We start from the raw sequence: 21,297 nt of genomic DNA, 5'->3' as shown, positions 1-21,297 counted from the left end.
TTGAACTCCCCCTTCCTACGGCCGCCGAACTTTGAACATGGAACACTTAGCACCCGCGTTTAGCATTCTGTGCCGGGTGCTGGTTAAGTATCTTTAACACTGCCTCCTCTATTTTGTTAAAGGGCTGGTAGCTGTAGGCAAACGATCAGTAGTTCTACAACAAATCGAAGTAAAACAAGATCAAATCTTCCGTTCGGTGCTTCCAGGTCACCTCTGCACCGCTTACCACAGAACACTTGGACCCGCACTTAGCCTATCCCTAATTTAACCATAATTTATGCGTGTACGGTTAACCCAGTTTCATCCCAATTTGGGCTATTATCGATTATTCTTTGTGTGTTGTTTCCAATTATTTATTTGGTTAATTTTTTTAATTTCACTTGTCTGAACATTGGATTCTGTCCCATCCATCGCCCATCTTCTCCTACAGTGTTTAATGCATAAGCTATACTATTCTTCCTTTCCTCGCCTTCCCCTAGAAGCTCACTGTCTTTAGAGCTCTGGTTCTCTCTAGGCTGGACTACTGCGACAGCCTGTTTCTAAATCTGCCTGCTATTCCTCTCCACCCTCTGCAACTCATCCAGAACAGGACTGTGAGACTTGTCCTTGGCCTCAAGCCCAGGGATAGTATCTCTCCAGTCTTGAAATCTCTTCATTGGGTCCCAGTGGCTGCAAGGATTAAATTCAAGACCCTCTGCATTGTCCACCAGGCCTTCTGGGGCCTGGGTCCACAATACCTTCAACTCTCCCTTCGGAAATACCTTCCTACCCGAGCTCTTCGCTCCTCCACCTTCAACTCCCTCAGGGTCAGTCGCTTCTCCAAGCAACAAGTTGGTGGTAGATCTTTCTTCGGCTGGGGCCTCCCTCTAGAACAGCCTCCCTGCCTCTCTGAAACTTGAGGAGCACCATCTTCGGTTCCGGAAGCACCTCAAGACCGTCCTCTTTGCTGCTGCGTTCTCTCTTGCTCTCCCCTGCTGATCTGTCTGCTTCTGCACTGGGCACCTGGCTACCCTCTGAATTCGGGCCCAGATCCCTGCCCACCGAGCTGCATACCCGCAGTGCCTCCTGGCAACCCTTGCACTTGGGTCTGTATATGCAATCCTACAGTTCCCTTACCTGCTTTTATTGTCACCTGTTGTCTGTGCTTCATTCTTGCACTTGCCTCCTGCTGGCCGCACTACCTGTTGTTTTTGCACTTTTCCCCTTCCCTCTCCCCTGCACTTGTGGGTTCTCAGTGTCACTGGGCATAGTAAGATCGTTTTTAGTCCTCCCTTGCCTCGTCGTGCTTTGAAACACTTGTGTATAGGCGCGGTATAAATAAAATATCATATTGTATCGTATGCTACAAAATAGTGAGCTTTTAGTATTAAGTTCCTACTCTCCTCTTCTATATTTTCCAGGCCAGTGACTGCATCACAATGTGAATCTCTGAATGATGCCTAGGCTGATCAATAATTGTTACATGCAAGTAACTTTTCACTTGTAATAAGTTTAAGTATATGTTTTTTATCAGGTCTGAGTCCAGTTGTGCTTTTTTAACTCTTTATTTACCATTAGTTTTGCATCTTCCTCCACCACTACCTTTGCTAAATATCTCAATGAGCCCAAGAGTGATGAGTAATCTTAGACCCAGGCTCGGGGTTTCTCGTTGAGAGATATGATTGAGACTAATTTTATGTTGATGTTCATTTGCAGATGCCCAGATCTGGTTTGTGAAGTCCGTGCTGTGGTACTATGGCTACGGCGCCCCTGAATTCTATCAGCTTCCACAGGATGGCTCCCATGGGAGCAGAGAGTTGTTATTGGCCTTCTCCTGGTTGTTGCACAAAATTCACCTAGTGGAAAAACTTCTGGAGGTTAAAAAGGTCAAAATGGGAGATGAGATATCTGTGTGCACGGTAAGCACTAATTCTATCCAGCGCGAAGCTTGGTGTGTAATTTGGTGGAGGGTATGTGCATCTGAGACCTTCCCAACAGGCAATGTAATGTACTCGACTAGAAGGGAACACAATCTAAATCTGTGTGCTTTCTTATCTTAAGTTGCAATGCTCTAGGTTTTCGGGCGGTATCTCATTTGTAATCTCATCCTTTCACGTGCCATTCCCAGAATTTTCCATTTAGCACTGTAAGTCCCACTCGCCCACTCCACACCGACCTACGAAATATTTCAGAATAATGTATTTTGCTTGTCTTCGAGGAGAGCACTATGGCTCACATTTTACGTTTCCATGAGTGAGATACGAGTCCATTCAGCCCGTGCAATGCACTACATAAATGAACAAATTAGTATTATTTGTATACAGAGAGGTAAAGCTCTAGTTTTAGCATCTAAGGAAAATAAAACAGATTGGCTTGACGTTTTAAGTTTGACAGATTTACAAATGAAAATACTGCACGTTGCAATTACTTTCACAGCTTCTGTGGGTGCTTTCTGGGTTTAAGATTGCACCGATGAAACCCCACCAGGACAAAAGTTGTGCTTTTCTTTGGAAACATTTTCATGTATATTGGCTGTATTTTGTGGGTGCTTTGCATTTGCTGACTGAATTGCCGCAAGTTGCCTTGATCCACTGTGATTATAAAAGGCACTATACGGCCTGTCTGCTAATGTTTGTTTACGTTTGTCAGGCACAATGATTTGCCACTATAGTGATTTCATACAATCAAGGCTTGTCTGGAAGGTGGCATAGTATGCCCCAGCCAAGGATATCCAGAATCTAATCTTTGGAGGAAAGAAAAAGGGGAAGAGTTACGGTAGTAGCAGAGGTTGGAGGGGGTGATACAGAGTAAACAAACAGGGTGGTTTCAAACAGTGGTAGGGTGCTTTAAAGGAAAAAGGTTAGCGTTTTTGATAGCTTGGGTGCATGTTTTTCCAGCCAAAGTAGGTCATAAATCGGGATTGCAGAAATTAAGTGGGTAAATTCTGAGGTATCAGAAGGAGATGGGAATATTTACGTGAGGGCAGTTTCAGAGAGGTAAGTAGAGATTACTAAAAGTAGTGTGTGGCTTTGTGATGGGCTTGGAATGTGCTTACCACTCCCTTGAACCATGTTGACTTGAATTGTCTGTGAGGGCAATCGTACCGTGAGGACAATATACAGGATGCTAAACGTTTGGAAAGAAATCATCCAGGCATAACATAGAAAACGTTTAAAGTGGAATACAAATTGAAAGATTTTTGGCACATAAGATGCAAAATAAGTGACACATGGTCACAATTTCAAAGGAGGAAATCTCACTATAGACAAGTTACTTGCATCAAACTAATGTTAACAATGACTAACAATAGCTAAATGATGAACACCATACCACTTACGAGCTATGTGCTAAAACTGAAAGAATTTTGAAAACCTCCTGATGAACCGTCGAAACTGGAGACTAGGAAACACGTGTTGAGGTTAAGTTTCTATAATTGATGAGCACAAAATATAAGATTGACAAATTGCTCCTCTATGAAGTAATAGAGACCAAGAGTAAGGAAAAGAGAATAAGTTTCTGTAATCAACAAACAACAAATAAAAACATGACAAATAACACCTCTATGAAGTAATCGAGGCCAAGAGCAAGGATAATTGACAACAAAATATTGTAAGAAGCAAACAAATGTTAAATTGGGAAAATATTGAATAAAAGAAATCTATCCAACTAAGAACAAATTGAATGAATTTCTGTAAATCTGGTAAAATAAGGGTTATATTGAATGAACATAATTCAATGTAATTAGAATTATGAAAACCAGGCTTGTATTGAATGAATACAATTCAATCTAATTGATAAATAAAATTGAATTTGAACAAGAAAACTGTACCATTTCATCATTTAGGAATCTCTGTTTTGAGCGCAACAAAGAAGGATCAATTTTTGCAGGATAATATACTAACCAGTGTTCTGGACAGACTCAGGACAAAGTGGATCTAAGATTGCTGCCCAAAATACTTAGATAATATGTAATCCAAAGACAACAAAGGGACTCGCCAGTTGCCGTTCTAGGCTGTAAAACTGTCCAATTTATTTAGTTTCTCCCACACAAAAAACCCTCCAGATTTGTAATTCTGGGATTGCCATGACCTACTAGCCAAGATATGCCAACTCAAGAATAGAGTGAGAGTAGAACATGGACCCCAACAAATGAGGTAACTAAAGAGGGATGACCAAGGTGTCGGCCTTTCTGTATGCTGTAACACCATTTTTCTTTAAATGTTCTAGTGATGGTTTGATGCGGGGATTGGCTTTGAGGACTTTCACAACTGCTGGGTGTCATTGTTAGTATGTTGAAACAATGCACATGAGAACAAATGCCCTTCTACTTAATCTTCCCACCCTGAACTGCCAGGTTTTATTCACAGGAAAGGTGGACGAGCTTTGAACTGTGGTTCTTTTGGGAGCAGTGCTTTGGACCAGATTGTTTGATGCCTTGTAGGAGCTTTTTGGAGGATGTTAATGTTGTGTTGGAAGCTGGATTGAGCTGGTGCGAGATCTTCCGGGGGTTAATCTGCACCATCCAGTCTTGTCTGCCCTTCTTAAATTGGTTGTTTACTTAAACTCCTTAAAAAAAAAAAAAAAAAGGCCAGCAGCTAATTTGTAGGTTGAAACCAGTAGTCTTTTTCAGATAACATTTTCAGGTTTACTCCTGGTTTTATGGCCCTTTTCATGAACAGAGAGCATCTTGCCGGTTTTATTTATTTGCATGTTTTGTGGAATGATGCCTTCTTGCAGCTTCAAAGTGCTTGTCGAAAAAAACACAGTGCGACGTTAAATGGTATGCCCTATAATATTCTGTAATGTTTTATTGTAACACAACCTTACCAGCTAGTATAAAGAAAGTGGCATTATGTAAACAAAAATACAAATAATGACTTGTTCGAGGCAAATAAATAAAACACACAAAAACGAAAAGGAGCAAAATTTCCCTTGATACCGAAACACTCAATTCGGTAACAAGATGGAAATTGGGATGGAAGTATTAAAAGGAAAAAACAAGGGTAGACCAAGGTCAGGTGCAGATGCAGTGTTTGAGAAAAACATGGCATAGTGTAGTATATTTACTGGAAAGATGCGCAGGAGACCTTGAGGTTTAAGGGGATGTTGCTTTATTCGCAATCTACAGCATCTAACAAACTGCAGCTTAACTGAGGTAATATTAAATGGGCAACAGGCCCCGTAACTTGGGTGCAATAAATGAGTCTCTGGATTTGCTGTAAGGCCTGCAGGCCAGTCCTGTGGAGGAGCTGTCAGGAGCCGATCCTGCTCTGTGCCTTCCTCCAGGCCTCTGCTCCGCGCATCCCGCGGGAGCAGCATTTCCGCTTCGCGAGATCTTGCGAGACCGGGAGGTCTTGCGATATCTCTACACACCTCCCTCTGATAATGCAACACAAGTTATTGCAGAACATAGTCATTGTATCTCACTGGTCTTCTGTGGTCCCTTTTCGGCCGGTCATCTCTCTCGATATGGGCATCTTGCTCGTGGTCATCTGCTTGCTCTTCTACGGGTGCATTCGCTTCAACTTCTTCTTCGACTTCTCTTCTGTCTGTTCTCGGCTCTTGTTCTCTCTCTCTCATCGTCCATTACTTCCTCAGTTTTAGATATTTTTGGCTCTTTTCTCACCCTTGTTTCTTTTCAAACATGGCTACTCTCTCCATGTTCCATGTGCGCCCGTCTTCGGTGTGGACATAATTGGTTCCTCTGTGAACCACCCTTACAGGTCTGCTGAACCTTGAACTTGTCACTTGATCGTTGGTCGGCAACCGTATTTTGATCCAATCTCTTTGTTACCTCTGACCTTTGCCTTGTTCTTCTTCTGTCGCTCCACCTTTTCATGCGTGCTTTGCTGTTTTCTATCCTCCACACCACTTCTGACATGTCTACTTCTTCGTCTTCTCTTACTCTGGCCAACCATGGTGGCACTAGAGTGGAGGCTGCCCTTCTCCCTCTCAACATGCGAAAAGGGGAGATGTGGGTGATCTCGTTGGGAGTCAGTCTGTGAGCTGCAATGGCCTCCTTGGTTGTCTTGAGGGGATCCATCCCCGACGCAGTCGCTAATTGGATGGCTCCTTTGATAAACCTGTTGACCCTCTCCACGAGCCCATTGGCTTGGGGATGATACAAAGCCGCTTTCTTCTGATGAATGTTGTGCTTCAGGAATAGTTCCATGTCTCTGGATATGAGCTGTACCCCATTGTCTGTCACTAACTCACTGGGGAGGCCTTCCCTCTGGAATATAACGGTAAGGACTTCTGTTACGGTGGTCGTTGTGATGTTGGGGACAAACTCAGCTTCGACCCACTTTGATAAGTAATCTACTAGCACTATGCCATAGCGATGTTCAGGTGCCTTTGCCTCCAGTGGTCCTATAAAGTCCAGGCCTACTTTTGACCACACCGCTTCAGAGGTTTCTGTGGGAATCGTGGGCGCTTGTCTGATTTTTAGGCCCTTGTCACTGTTGAGACACTCATGGCACCTCTCTATCATGGTGCGGATCTCTTAATCCATAGACAGCCACCAGTAGGCTTCCCTCACTCTGCGCCGTGTCACGGTATTCCCCAAATGGCCTGCATGGGCCCTGCATAGGATGGTTTTCCTCATGACTGTGGGTAGAATTACTTGGTCGGTCTTCATAACTATACCGTCAATCTCAGAGATTTCATCTGCCACTTTCCAATATGGCCTCAATCCTTCTGGCACTGCTCTTTCATCTGGCCATCCTTTCTTGACCCATTCTCTGATCCTCGCCACGGTGGGGTCTTTCTCGTCCTCTTCCATCCAATGTCTCTCACTCAGCTCTAAGTAGTCTGGGGCTTTGAGATCTGTGATGGATACCACGATACACTCTTCTTGCAAGAAGGTGGTGGCATTGTCTTTTCCTTCTGGTAATCTTGACATGCAGTCCGCCTGCGAGTTCTTCCACCCTGAGATATGTTGTACCTCGAACGTGTATTCTTGCAGCTTGGCAGCTATGCGTGCTAATCTGGGCGTTGACACTTTGGTGCCGCCTGGGCAGAGCATATGGATGAGGGGCTTATGATCGGTAACTAACTTGAACTTAGTGCCCCACACGTATGTCCTGAAATGTTCCACAGCCCATGCACACGCCAGCATCTCCTTCTCGATGGTGGAGTAATTCTGTTCGGCTGACGATAAGGCTTTAGAAGCAAATGCTACCACATGTTCCGTGTCACCCTTTTTCTGGGTAAGAACGGCTCCTAAACCGTAGGCACTGGCATCCGTGGTGATTACTGTACTCCAGTCCGGGTTAAACGGTTGCAGGCACGGGGCGTCCACTATGTGTCGTTTGATGCTTTCCACAGCTTTCTTCTGGGCTTCTTGCCATGTATATTCTGACCCTTTCTTGAGAAGTTCATGGAGTGGCACTGAGGTTTCTGAGAATTTGGGGATGAATTTGGCGTAGTACTCTGCCAACCTGAGGAATGACCTCACCTCATCTTTGTTGGTGGGTTCGGGAGCATTGTTTATTGCTTGTAGTAAGTTTTGCTTGGGGCTTATTCCTTGCTCTGATATCTTGTACCCCAAATACTCTACTTCATGTGCCTTAAACACATTTTTCGTACCTTAATCTTACTCCTGCTTCTTGAAGTTTGGTGAGCACAGTTTTCAATGTGGCGTCATGTGTTTGTTCGTTTACAGCGTATACTAGGATGTCATCCTGGAAATAGGACACGTTCTTGACATTCCGTAGTAGGATGTCCATCATGCGCTGAAATGCCGAGGCTGCAGATGATAGGCCAAATGGCATTTTTTTACCAAACGGAGTGATAAAAGCAGTTAGTGGTTTGGATTCCTTATGTAGCTGTATTTGATGGTACGCATTCCTCATGTCTAATTTCGAGAACACTCTGGCCTCCTTCATCATGAGGATTAATTAATTGATACTTGGCAAAGGGTAACTGTCCGCGATTACTTCTAGGTTTAGACTTTCTGTTTCTTTATGAGCACGACTGGGCTCAACCACTCAGATTCTTCAATTTCTTCGATCGTGCCGTCTTTCTTCATGTTGTTCAATTGATTTCTGAGGGTGTCTCTTGCGGTTGCCGGTACAGGCCTTACCCTGTGTTTGACTGGGACTGCGTTGGCCTTGAGTAGTATTTTGTGGACGAAGCCCTTGATGTGTCCAGGCTCTTCCGAAAATAGCTTTGGGTAATCTTCCTTCGCTACCAGCACTAGTCTATACCCGACTGACAGTACTTGATCCTCTGTGCTGCGGTCCAGCTTGATTTTTAGTTTTGCTTGGTCATCCCAGCCCAGCACTGCCGGGTCTTCTTGACTGAAGTAGACTCTGGTGGTGGTCTCTCTCCCTTTGAACTCCACTTTGCCTTTGATGTAGCCAAGCAGGTCTACTGACGCACCTCTGAACACTGTAGGCCTGTGCCGTGAGCTGAGCACTTGGACTGTCTCTGTGCCCATCATCTCCTTGTACGTGCGCAGCGGTATTATGGTTAGGTCCGAGCCGGAGTCGGCCATGACTCTTGTTTCCAATCCATTGATTTTGATTGCACAGTGAGGCTTCTCTCTTCTGGCTCGCGTGCTGCTTACCATTATGACGGTAGGTCTCCCTTCTTCATCCAAGGACTAATCCCTCTCCGTATTATGTTCGGCGTTGATACTGGTGATTTTTTTGTTGCGCCATCGGCACACTATGGAGAAATGTACTATCTTCTTGCACACCGAGCATTCTTTGTCTCTTGCCGGGCACTCTTTGTCATACGCGAAGTGTTTTCGTGCTGGTGCACCTGTGGCATTTCAACGGTTCTTTCTCACCCATTTCCCTTCTCTCGAGTCGACGACCGGCCTCTTTCTTTGGGCGGAAGGATACCGCTTGTACCTCGGCTTGGCTGTGCCCGCTTGCGTATTCTCTCCTGCTGCCCGCTGTCTCCTCCACTGCTCTCGCTATTTCAACTGCTTTCTCTAGTTGCAGTTCTTTCTCCAGTATGAACTTACCTTGCACCTTCCTGCTGTTGGTATGAACCACCAGCATGTCGCAGATCAAACTTTCAGCGTTGTTTCCAAAGTTGCATAGCGCCGCCAACTCGCGCAGCTTGCTCACGTAGTTAGTCTACTGGTTCCGACGCCTATTGTTTGCGTCTGTAAAATCTTATCCTGTGTAGGACTGTATTCTCCTTACTGGCGAACTGCTTGACGATCCTTCTTACGGCTTCCTTAAATATGTCGTCATTGTCACCTGCTACCGGCTTCGGGGTGAGACTTTCGAACACCCTCTGTCCCTCGACGCCCAGGGCATTTAATAGCATCACCCTGCGTCTCGCCGCCGAATAGCCTGCACCACCCAAGGCCTCCACATACGTGGTGAATAAGGGTTGCCATTGTGGCCACGGAATGGCTGGTCTACCTGGAGTCTGGCGGAAAGGTGGTGGTGGTGTAGCCCCTTGCATGGCACCGCGCAGATCCGGTGGTGATCCTCGTCGCCAATTATGTAGTACATTTACTGGAAAGATGCGCAGGAGACCCTGAGGTTTAAGGGGATGTTGCTTTATTTGCAATCAACAGCATCTAACAAACTGCAGCTTAACTGAGGTAATATTAAATGGGCAACAGGCCCCGTAACTTGGGTGTATTAATGAGGCTCTGGTTTTGCTGTAAGACCTGCAGGCCAGTCCTGTGGAGGAGCTGGCAGGAGCCGATCCGGCTCTGTGCCTTCCTCCAGGCGTCTGCTCCGCACTTACCGCGGGAGTTGCGTTTCCGCTTCGCGAGATCTCGCGAGACCTCCCGGTCTCTACACGTACCATACCATACCAGAGGATTAATAATGTAATCCAGCATACTCTAGCATCCCATCCCCTTTCTTCCATACTCCCGAGACATCCCTCATAATGGGGCTGTATCGAAGTCTGTTGCAAAGCAGCACTATTGAATTTTCCAGTGCGGTTACACAGTGTACACACTGTACATGGCACTTAGGCGCCTTGCCCAACCGTCAGTCCCTTTCTCCATGTCGGGTGGGACGGAGTGTCTTTCCAGCAGCTGTACCTTGTTGCGCGAAAAATGTATTTCACACCTCCACAGCATATGCCCAACTGGTCCTGCGGGTGCTAACAAGAGTTTTTCTTCCCGGACCTGCACACTTTTTGTTTAGTTTAGTTTAGGAAAAAGGCACATGTGGCACACTTGTGATGCATGTCTCTCCCTCTGACGTTGGAACCTACGAAGCAGGCGTGACAGTGGGAGACAGCGTTCGGCTGGCACATCAAGATGGAGAACTAATTACTTAAGTCAAGGCTACAGATAAGTGATCAAGCGCACCTCATGAAGGGGATACTCTGGATGGTATCCTTCTGGACAGGGGAGGTCGAGGAGACCCTTTCCCAACTGTCTCTGCCCAGCACACCAGACTCAAGCCCAAGGGTCCCGATGGAGACTGCTGCGATACCCTCACCCTGAGTGCCAATGCCCCACCAATCTGGGAGGACCCTAGTTACGCACAGAAACTAGAGGCACTTTGTGACCATTCCAAACAGATCAAACATGGAAGGAGGCACATTCCTGTCCATGAAGCACTGAGGGATGGGGATCCTGACCAATGGCCACAGGAGGGCAGCCATTCGCACACAGAAGACCACGGAAGGACAGGTTGTTCCAAGTCCTGATCCAAAACTGCAGCACAAGCACAGAAAGGAAGCGCAAAAAGCGAGGTGTGAGCACTGACCCGACAACATGGTGTGCATAAAGTGGCAGAACAATAATTCACAAGTTTATGCCTGAGCCAAACATACATATGGGCATCCATGTGAGAGTAAAAAAAATGGGGGAATCGTGCATGAGGCATATCTCTGCTTTGTTAGGGGGTGCTCCTGGGGAAGAGACAGTTAAGAATAAGGAGAGATCAGCTTCAGGACCCACGACTGTGGCTCACCCAGCAGCCGGGCAGGTAAGTCAGACTTTAGAGTCACATATACTTGCTTGCCTTATTGGCAAGCGGCCCGCGTGCATAACCACTATTGGGATTATATAACACCGACCCCGCCACTACATCCTCCTTGTTCAACAGGGGTATACCAGGACAAGTGCACAAGTCACCCATGGCCGGTTTTCAACAATTCTTACACTACCCAGACATCCAAAGCTTCTTTAAGGATCTCATGAAGCAAATCCTGCCCTGCCAGGTTACCATTATACTTTGCAACGGGAATCTTACATTTCTGTATCTATCGCCACTACAGCTACATCGCACTCCTTGGATGCTGTGGCGGAGCGCAGCACAGTGTGTCAGAATCAGGGCAGTAATGAGGAGCCTGAGGAAGGAAATTCCTCAGTCAGGATACTCGTGGACAGGGTCTGGGAAATAGGACCTCAGTCTCTGCCAAAGGCAAATTCAACTCTGAGGTACTCACAAGAAAATGGAGATAATTAGCATCCCCTACATGAGAATATACTATCCGAGGCAAAAAGATATGGAACAAAAGATATGGAACAATCTGCATAACATTACTGATTTAAATAAAGGATTGACTTGCGTTACAATGCAGTCCTTGCAAAGGCACTTTGCCAAACCACTAATCCACCATCACCTTCTGCAGTTTTCTCGGCAGCCTAGCCCCAGAGAAGGCACCAATGAGCACATCAAAAAAATACCATGACACCATCAAGGAAAAACGAAAAGGCCCTTTGCTTGCGATAAGCCAGTTTGGAAGCCTTTCTCCCTACTTGTAGCAATAAGCTTTGGCGTGAGATGGAGGAAGTTGAAAGATATACGAAAATGGTGGCTCGTGACATCATGGAGGCAGCTGCGGGCCAATATCGAGATGGTGTGTGTTGCATGTGCCTGGTTGCAGACCTAAGAGGTGTGTGGCTAAAAAGCACAACATTATTACTGGATGTTCAAGAGGAACAAATCCAGGGAATTCTGCCCTTCTCCACAGGGGGAGCCACCACCTTTGAAACTAGGGAGGTCAGCCTGCTACGCGGATCCTGTTGGGGTTAATTTCCCCCATGCTCCTTAGGGGGACAAGGACTCCCCAGTGAACATATCTGTAACCTCTCCCTTGCCACCAATGTCCCATAGGGTTATTGCATACATGGGGGACTGAGAAGAATGTTGGAGAAAAGAGACCCTTACAAGGCTTAGTTAGGCTGCTAACCCATCCTTGAAACCAGAATCCCAGGACCAATGGAATTATGTCTCTTGATGCAGGGAGACGCATATAAGGGACAAGACCCTTACCTGAAGAAGTGGAGCCGATGTGGAAAGCACGAAGCCAATGCATCCGTGAAGCAGGACGACTCATAAGTTGTGGGTGGAGAGCCTGTGGAATGCTGCTGAGTCCAGGACCGCTGGACCCCCCCAAGTTCAAGGAGGAGGAGCTAGAACAAGCCATGACCGATGCAAAAGACCAGTGTGCCCTGCAGGCAGCACCAGGGAGCCGACGAAACAAAAAGCCCAGTACCACTGTGGAAGGAGCAACCCCCGCCCCCCCAAGAAGGCCACCATGAAGAAGCAGCTACACAGTTCTCAGGAAGCCGAACCAAGTGCCAAGGTGCCTATAAACCAACAGACTACGAAAAAGACCAAAAGCGGTTGAAGTTGAAAGCCACAACCCACGTGGGCTTTCGAGAAGTCGGAAGGCAAAGGCAATATCAAAAGGGAACAAACTTGAAAGACGTCATCCGTAAGGGGTTCAGAGATGAGGGAGATTAAGGGAAATACCTGAGAAGTGTTCAAGAAACAAAGCATCCCAAGAGGGGGGAAAATTTGGCTAAGAACCTAGGGCCTAGTCTGGGCTACAAATCCGAGCCACTCACGGGGTGAAAACCTACAGTGCCTCAAAACCTAAAGTACAGGCAGAAGGCCCCTGTGGGCCACAAGAACCTATTATTGGCACAAATGTTTGACGCCGTGAAGGCGTGAGCGAGATTCCGTGGTTGAACAACTGCAAGATCTACAAATTCAAGAAACATGTTTGCTGGAACTTTGTGAAAAGACCAGAACTAAAACTTGGTGGGGGTGGGGGCAGGAGTTTGCCTGTTATACATATGTTTGAATCTAGAAGATTTGTTGTTTGTTTGACCTGCACAAGAAACCCTGGGAAGTCAAGAGGACTATTTCCAGAGACCTTGTTTGGTGGGGCATGGGGGCAATGCAATACAAGGCAATGCACCGCATCAGCCAGCAAAGGCCAACAAGGGGTAGTAAGAATAAATGTTTGTCTTAATTGTAGTGTCAGTTAGAAATCTAAGATACGTTTGGACTGAGGACTGTGTTGAGTTTTGTATGACATCCTGACGAGCACTTCTAGTTATTTTCCTAATATAGGTACCCTCCACAGCAGCAATGGGGCTAGGTGAGTGCTTTCATTTTACTTTAATAAAATACTGAGAGATGAAACATGTCAAGTTGGCAGTTTCCTTCCTCCAACTATTGGATCCAAAGAAATGGAGCCAGGTAAAATCGCCAACGTATTTATTTAAGCAAACGGCAACAACGCCCTCCTGCAGTAATGAGCTAAACCGCTTCCTTACATTCCTTGGGCCGCGACCTTTATACATATTTGCAATACTCTTGCAGGATGCCATCACGCAAGCAACCATAACAACATTCTGCAATGCCTGGGCAACCTAATAAACATTTACAATAAGTTGAAGCATGCAGCTCATTTTAATGATGCTGCATTTAACCATACACAAGGTGATATGAATACAAACAAACTATATACAAATAGAACCCACCTACCACAGACTTGCCACATCTTGGATGGTATAAATCTCTTCCATCAGTCTACAGCAGACAAGCTGGCCAAAGAAAAAGTGCCCTCATTAACGGCAAAGAGTCTCTGTGCAGTTTCGCACACCACAATCGGCTCCCCCTCGTCACCCCCTCCAACCAGCAGAGGTCTCAGCGTAACCCCATCGGCTTCAGAGAATTTCTGGCCCGCCCGCTCTCAAAGCAGAGACAGGAGGGCACAGAATACAGGAGCTCCTGCAAAGAAAAAAACAGAGCAAGAAAGACCTTCGTAAGCACTACATCAGCACAGCCGAACAAACCTAAAGTTTGACATGTAAGTGGCCCAGGAGCACCTTTGTGTAGGCGGAAGAATGCGCCTTACTTCACCTTTGGAGATCAATAACCTCAGACACTTAGGACCCTATCAGTACCGGGATGTGCCTTCTGACTTCCCCTCCCCTGACTTCCTGTCCACCACAATTTTCATCAAACCATACATAAGGACTACTGAAACTGGAGAAAACCGGATGCCATAGAAAAGGTCCAATTGGAGAACCATTGCAGGGATACCTCTTGTGCTTCTGTGTTCTCTCGAAGAAGGACAAGGCAGAGTTGAGGCCTATCCTCCATCTATTGAGGTTCAATGATCTCCTCCCCTGAGAGGTGCAAAATGGTAAAACGACGACAGATCCTCTCAGCTCTGTTTATAGGGGGTTTGGTTGTGTGCACTCTCAACCTTCAAGACGCTTATGTTCACACACCGATCTGGGCACCTCTTTTAGTACATGGTTCTTTTGTTCAGGCTAAATTCGAACCTGAGGGTCTTCATGAATGTGATGGATGTTTTCATGTCTCATATTTGTCTACAAGGGGTACACACCTGCCCTTATTTGTACAACCGGCTGATTCGGGGTCCCACACCCCCTTGTGGGATTCTGTTTCGCTAGTGGACATTTGCAGTGGGCCTCACACTGAATATGAACAAGTCCATACTAGCACCTAAAAGGAAACTTCAATTCATTGATTATCCTCCCTCCCCTCACTCAACAGATTAGACAAGCCAAAAAGTTTCTGAGTGCCTGAGAAGCTCAACGTTGCCTGTAAACAAGTTCTAGCGGTTGCTGGGACTGATGGCATTGTGCGTTTTCGTGGAGGCACATGCCAGACTGCATATGAACAGGTTACAGCTGCACTTGTCTTCCGAATGGTGTCAAGAACCGCAGCCAAAACCAAGAAATATCCATTCTGGAAAATGGACAAGAAGATCAGGAATGGCGGATGGTCAAGGGCAACCTCAATTCATGGGTCCCCTTTTACATCCTATACCATCCAAAGTGTTGGCTGGAGTGTATCCCTAGCACGCTGTGCAGCGGTCCGTCTGGAAATATACAATTTGTGGACCCTGAAAGACCGGGACAGCCACATACATTACTTTTTAAGGCAATGTTTCTACGTATGAAAGCAGTTTACCAACACTGGGTGGGCATTGGATAGGATCTATACAGACAGCACCACTGCAATGTTCTACCTGAACAAACCGGGGAACGAGATCACCCTCTGTCGAATGGTCATGGAGATTTGGGGCTGTCTGCTGGAGCATATAATTTCTATGATAGCTTCCCTACTTCTTGAGGAGAAGAACATTAGGCCAGATGGCGCTGAGTTGTGTTGAGGATTTCAGTCGGGCGACACACACCTTGGTCCCGCCTAGTATGCATCGCACAACGTAAATGCTTATCTTTTTATATTGATTCAATATTGAGATGGTACACCACTAATTTCACACACCCTTTTCAAATACCCCGGGTCACTATGGAAGTGAAAGTAAGTCTCTAGCTGGTAAATTGGATAAGTTATGCAAGATTTAGAAAGGTGCAAAATAGGAAAGGAAATCAGTTGTGCCAAGAACAGTATTACTTTACACTAGAGTATTCAGGCTAGGCCACCAAAGGGGCACACAGTAAGCTCCACGGTTGATTCGCGGGTTCAACCCTCTCACCCCAGCGCCCAACCCTGGTGGAACCAGTCCGGTTCCTCGAAATAGGACTAATGGCTTCAGTTTACACAAGGCAAAATGACTAAAGAGATGGCGCTAGCACTAGAAATCAAGAGCAATGTTGCAAGAATGATTCTGACAGTTTTAACAAGTTAGCAGGGTAAGGATAGGATGACTTAGAGAGTGGGATGAGGGCAAAGACAAGATAGGCTATGGGTTTAGATGGGGTGGCAATACTTAGTCCACTTTTAGTTTGGGATTTTGGACCGTCAAGGTTCTGGTCACTACACGGCAGTGCACCTGGCAAACAGCTGGGTAGTTCTGGTCACCGGATGGCACTGGACTGGAATGGCAATTCTGGTCACTGAATACTAAAGGTCAAGTTGGATGGCAGGATGGCAGGATGCACGCAGTTAGCGGTATCGGGATGCTTCCCAAAAACACCACAGCTTTCCCCTTTGGTTATTTGGGAGTTTTAGTGGGATTTCAAAATTGAGGCATTGCTGGGATCAGATCAGCGATGCTCAGGTTTTTGCAGAGGGCCCTGGAGTAGGATCAGCAGTACTTTGGCCTTGTAGTTGGGATCTGGAATCGGGATGAATGGATGCAACAGGAACAGGACGCCGGCGCAGGAAAATCGGGAAGTGTGTGTGTATGTGTGTGTGTGTAGAGTCTTGTCAGGGACTCTTATTTATAATGCCTAGTGACATCAAAGTATATGACTGGGGCAGGCTTAACTAAAAATGCCTCTAACAATGGGAAAGGACAAGGGTGATTGTCTCCGCCTTGCTCTCAGCTGGTTGGATTTCAGGAAAATGATGTCCGATTTATAAGGAGTTTACAATGTCCAAAAACCTCCCATAGTTACTTTAACTAAAATCTGATTTTTTGCCACAAACATACATTTCTACAATTGCAATCTCTTAGCAAATTATATACACAGGTTACATATTTTGTGCAACACATTGGAGTCAAATCCTCCAGTCCGTGAGACCTTGTTTCGCCCTTCTACCGGTTTTTTGCGCTTTTCAATGGGATTTCTATTACTCAAAATTCTATAACTTTATATATGGGTGTGGATTATCCTAAGGGATGTATGTACAAAAATCTGCATTTGCATCATGGATTCTTTTCTCGTGATCTGCCATATTTTGCCATTTCTGTCCCCAAGGTGTCAATGAATTCTACCAAGTCTTAATAGAAAGCCAAAAAAATCACTTTTACACTGTGAAAGTTTTACATTTTTTACAACGTATTTCTGCAGAGATAAAAAGCCTTTAAAGTTTATTTATAAAATAGTCTTTGGAAGCAAATGGCAGTCCATGTCACTGGATCATTTTCTTTCTCCTTCCTTCAACTGTTACCAACTGTCATTTCCTTCGAAGCACGTTGGGGGTTTCTCAGCTTAATTGAAGGTTTTTTTTTTTCCCCTTTTCACACTTCACAGGTTAGTGTCCCAGGACTTCTATTGTCCCACCCTGGAGCACAGACGAATGTCTAACGAGCGTGTGAACTTTGTCCTGGCCCATTCAAAGTGTTTCAAGCTGTCAATTATCACTTTCGTGTCCTGGAAGTTTATGGTGTGTCTCCCTTCCGAGGGGGAAGTTTCAGGGCTGGCAACTGGAATAACTTTTTTTGGGAGCTTGCAAATTCAGCCCACGTGTTTTTACATCTTTATTTTCTTATTTTGGGTCCTGAACTAAAACAAACCCATGGAATAAAAATAGCCCCTGTATGTATTTTCACCAGCCACAAACCCCTTCACATTGCTAGGTAATGGCAGGCTTTTCTTCAACAGTTTACTTTTTAAATGGCCATTTTTCTCCTTTAGTTTTGCAAAAGCCCATTTTTACACGTGTTGAAAAATGCTAGCATTTCCTTTCAAATTCGATTTTGCCATCTGACTTCCCAATATTGCCTTGCAGCCATAGTTAGTTTCTTGTACACAGCATTCTGTACAAGGCAAAGGTCTCCTGGAATGGACATGTGCACAGAGCTATGATTTCTTTTGCAGGGTTCTTTCCTTTGACACTTTATAGCACAAAATACAGCGTTTCCCGTGCACAGCAGAAAGTGAAGTTTCTTGTTGATTTCTCTGAGCTGGTTTGGCAGGGCCTGTCAGTCGGGGAATTATGCCTGATTTTGCTGAGGCACAATGCAAGATCATGGGCATTTTTTAGTGGTTTCAGAATGAACAGATGGAATTAGCGTCAAAGAGCATTTTTAAAGGGTGAAAAGTTTCATTTTGAAGGGGATTTTTGGGTTTTCAGCAAAGCAGTGCTGCCTTTTCACTTTATTCCATTTATGTTTCAGAACACACTGGCATGCTTTTTCAGTGTCCCCTTGTTCCATCCTGCCTGATGTGTGCTTGGCAGGACGGTGCAGCCATCTTTTTATTGCAGCAAAAACGCAGTTTTGAGGTCCTGGTGCGCACAGGAGCCAGCGCAGCCTTTTGCTGTTTTCTGCAGACAGGCAGCTTGGTGATGTGGTGAAATACTGTTGAGTGGGTCAATATATCCCACAGTTGTATGACGCACACTCCTCACAAATTGGAATTGATCAGAAGGTTTTATTGGAAATATTTCAGATATGGGGCGTGCCAGCGATGGACCTCTTAGCGACGGACAGTAACAGGAAAAGTATCTTAGATGTGTCTTGGAAGCTAAAGGGTCCGGATTCACTAGGGGATGCTTTCCTGCTCCTCTGGGACAAACGGATGCATAACGCATCTCCTCCCTTTTTCTGATGCCAAAAGTACTGCACAAAGGTGGTACAGGATTCTAGTGGCCCCATTCTGGCCAAAGATTCTGGTTTTCAGAGCTTTGCAAAAAAGTGATGATGGCTGGAAGGTTTTGAATTTATCCTAACTTCTCGCATTGCTGGACTGCTCCCTTTAGGGTGGGGCCAAGCCTGATTTGCATATTGTCTTTCCCCTATTGTAATGGCTTAGCAGGCGAAGAACGATGGCCTGGAGGGTTTCCCAGAGCACTGCCAGAGGTTAAGATGAATTCTAAACCTTCCAGCCATCACCTTTTTGTTTTGCTTTCAGAGCTCTGAAACATGACCTGTCAAGCACCATGGCTACTACCAAACTGTGTGGGAATACTCCAGTAACAAGGGATGGTTCTCCACCCCGGGCCTCAACCACTTTCCCTAGAAGTTTGGTTAGTGAGTACTTAGTTCACTGGCATTTGGGGGTCAGACAAAAATATGTCTGTCAATAAAGCGGCCAGGAAAGGCTGCACAAGACCACAATACACAAGCAAATAGACACATGTCTGTCATTTGTGCTTGCAAAGTGAGATAGGACCTCATTCTGCATAACCTCCCTGGGGTCTATCATTCATTACAGACCTGGCAGAATCAGGGCTGTCTGTGGACTCCTGCAGAACATACTTGGGCACATACGGCTGCTATCTAAAGAAAGAAAGCAAAGTGGTGTCCATGGCAAATCTTTTAATGAGATGAAATGTTAATGGACTCTTGAGACTCTACACCCCCAAGCAGAAGGGAACATAGCCCTAGGGATCTGAATATTATTTTAACTGCGCTCATACACTAGCCATGTGAGCCAATGGCATTGATGGACCTAAAATGGGTAACCCTTAAAACAGCATTCTTGGTGAAGGTAACGCCTATTGAAGAATCTGTGAACTGCATGCAGTGTGTGTGGAGGACCCATACATCATCTTCAATAAGGGCAACGTTGTCTTGAAAACAAAACCTTGATTCCGATCAAGATGGTAAGCAATTGTCACATCAACTAGGAACTGTCACTGGCACGGTATCCAAGGTTTCCATAGCACTTTGGATGGTTCACACTATTTTGGAGGCATACTGCTTACACAAAGAAACTGCGCACAGGGAGATGCATGCTAATCTGGTGAGAGGGAAAGCTGCGTCTATCTTTTCAAAGACTCGTAGCTATCCTGGAAGTTTGTAAGGCTGCAGCTTGGGCTACCCAACACACCTCTCTAAACATTGTTAACTAGACCAAAGCTCTCAAAACCATGCAGCTTTCGACAAGCCATTTGAAAACCTAACATCCAGCTGTCCTTTTCTTTAGTTGGGGTACTTGTAATCTCCTAATGAGTTTCAAAGAAAGGGGTTGCGATCTAGGAGTCCGAAAAAGTTACTCACTGTAGTGACACAGTATTATTATTCCATAGTCCCCTTTCCTCCATACACCCTTCCCCCTTCTATGCTAATAATTACCCAAGTCGGTCTTGAAAAGGGGGTTGACAGCAGAGAGGAGGTGTCACACAGGGTGTGTACAGGGCACGCCCACACTGGATAATTCTACAATGCTACTTTTTAACAGGCTCCATTCCGTGCCCCATTCCAAGGGACATCCCATGAGTACGGAGGAAAGAGGACTATGGACCAGTATCACTACAGTGAGCAACCTTTCTGTAGCAGCGTCACATACATAGCATCTGCAATATAAGCTATTAACATGCATGCTGAGAGAGGGGGCATAAGCGGTCCAGGTATAATCCCAGCACAAAACGGCGTTCCTCTATTGGGACAAGCAACAGTAGGAAGATTTTCTGGCAAACTCTTTCATGCCCAAACACAGCGCCAAAGCAGAGACCTAAATTAGCATTTAAATATTTAACTAATTATATTTTTCTTGATTATCAAGAAAAGGTATTTCATTAGCAATGCTGTTATCATTACTTTCAGTGCCACCAGAAGTTACTTATATCCAATTGAAACATACAAAATACACATACAGTATGTTTCTGTTCTTCTAAAACGTGTGAGAGATCATAGGGGAATGGAGATGAACAGCTTATGTTAAAGGTATTTATATAGCGCACCATCACCAACGGAGTTGGTCCCTAGGCGCTCTGGCGGATCTGTAAACAAGAGGGAGCGCGGGTAGGTTTAGTCTGGTGGAGGGGGAGTACGAGAGTGAGAGAAGTGGTGTGCTGTTGGTGGCTTCAGTTCAGTATACACATTGTGCTGAGCATCGATGTGAGTACCGGACCGGGCAAGACCTTGTGTGCTGTTTGTGTTTGTTGTTGATGCAGTGTGGTAAAGTGCGTGCGATTTGCTGAGCGAGAGATGGTTGTGTGAATTTTCAGATGGGTTAGGTATGCAGAGATTTGAAAGTTGGGTTAGTAGGGTCTGTATCCTGGTTCTATACATCTTGTTCCATTTAAATTCCATTCCTATGGGTGAGGTTATTGCTGATTTCCTTTATTGGCCATCTGACTGTTGTGTGTGATGGTGCGGCGCGTTCCCAGCTGTATCCTAATGAACTTTGTATAATGTGATTGGGTGTGTCTATTTCTCTCCCTTTGGTGTAAGAGCAGAGTATTGGGTACTCCCTTTTCCCTTGCTATCTATTGTGACATAGGTCTGTTGGAGCTTGGGTATGGTTCATGTCAAGGGTGCTATTGATGAATCGTCCTAGTCCTTCCGTCTTGGTCTGCCTATGTTTTCAGTTCTTAGTGTCCTCCTAGCATGGCTATCTCTCAGTTAGTCTTTCGGTGTGTCATGGAGTGTCTACCTTAGATTCTGTTTTTTAGTTGATTGCTTTGTGTGAATCGGGAATCTGTGTCTTCATTCTTCATTGTTCTTAGTTGTCTGTCCCCCCCCCACTGT

At 45.5% G+C, this 21,297-nt stretch overlaps 1 protein-coding gene across 1 annotated transcript in view; it reads left to right on the top strand.

Annotated features, from left to right (window-relative positions):
- TEDC1 (tubulin epsilon and delta complex 1) overlaps positions 1–21,297 on the top strand; it is a 1,283,797-nt gene that overhangs the window by 101,314 nt on the left and 1,161,186 nt on the right. Inside the window, exon 3 of the mRNA XM_069637387.1 lies at positions 1,696–1,898. Coding sequence (XP_069493488.1) covers positions 1,696–1,898 — 203 coding nt within the window. The remainder of the gene's footprint in view (positions 1–1,695; positions 1,899–21,297) is intronic.

The sequence above is a fragment of the Ambystoma mexicanum genome, chromosome 14, assembly GCF_040938575.1.
Source record: "Ambystoma mexicanum isolate Mex_15411 chromosome 14, UKY_AmexF1_1, whole genome shotgun sequence".
In the NCBI taxonomy this organism is placed as follows: Eukaryota; Metazoa; Chordata; class Amphibia; order Caudata; family Ambystomatidae; genus Ambystoma; species Ambystoma mexicanum.
The sequence above is the reverse complement of the archived record's forward strand: the minus strand, read 5'-3'. Positions and strand labels throughout refer to the sequence as shown.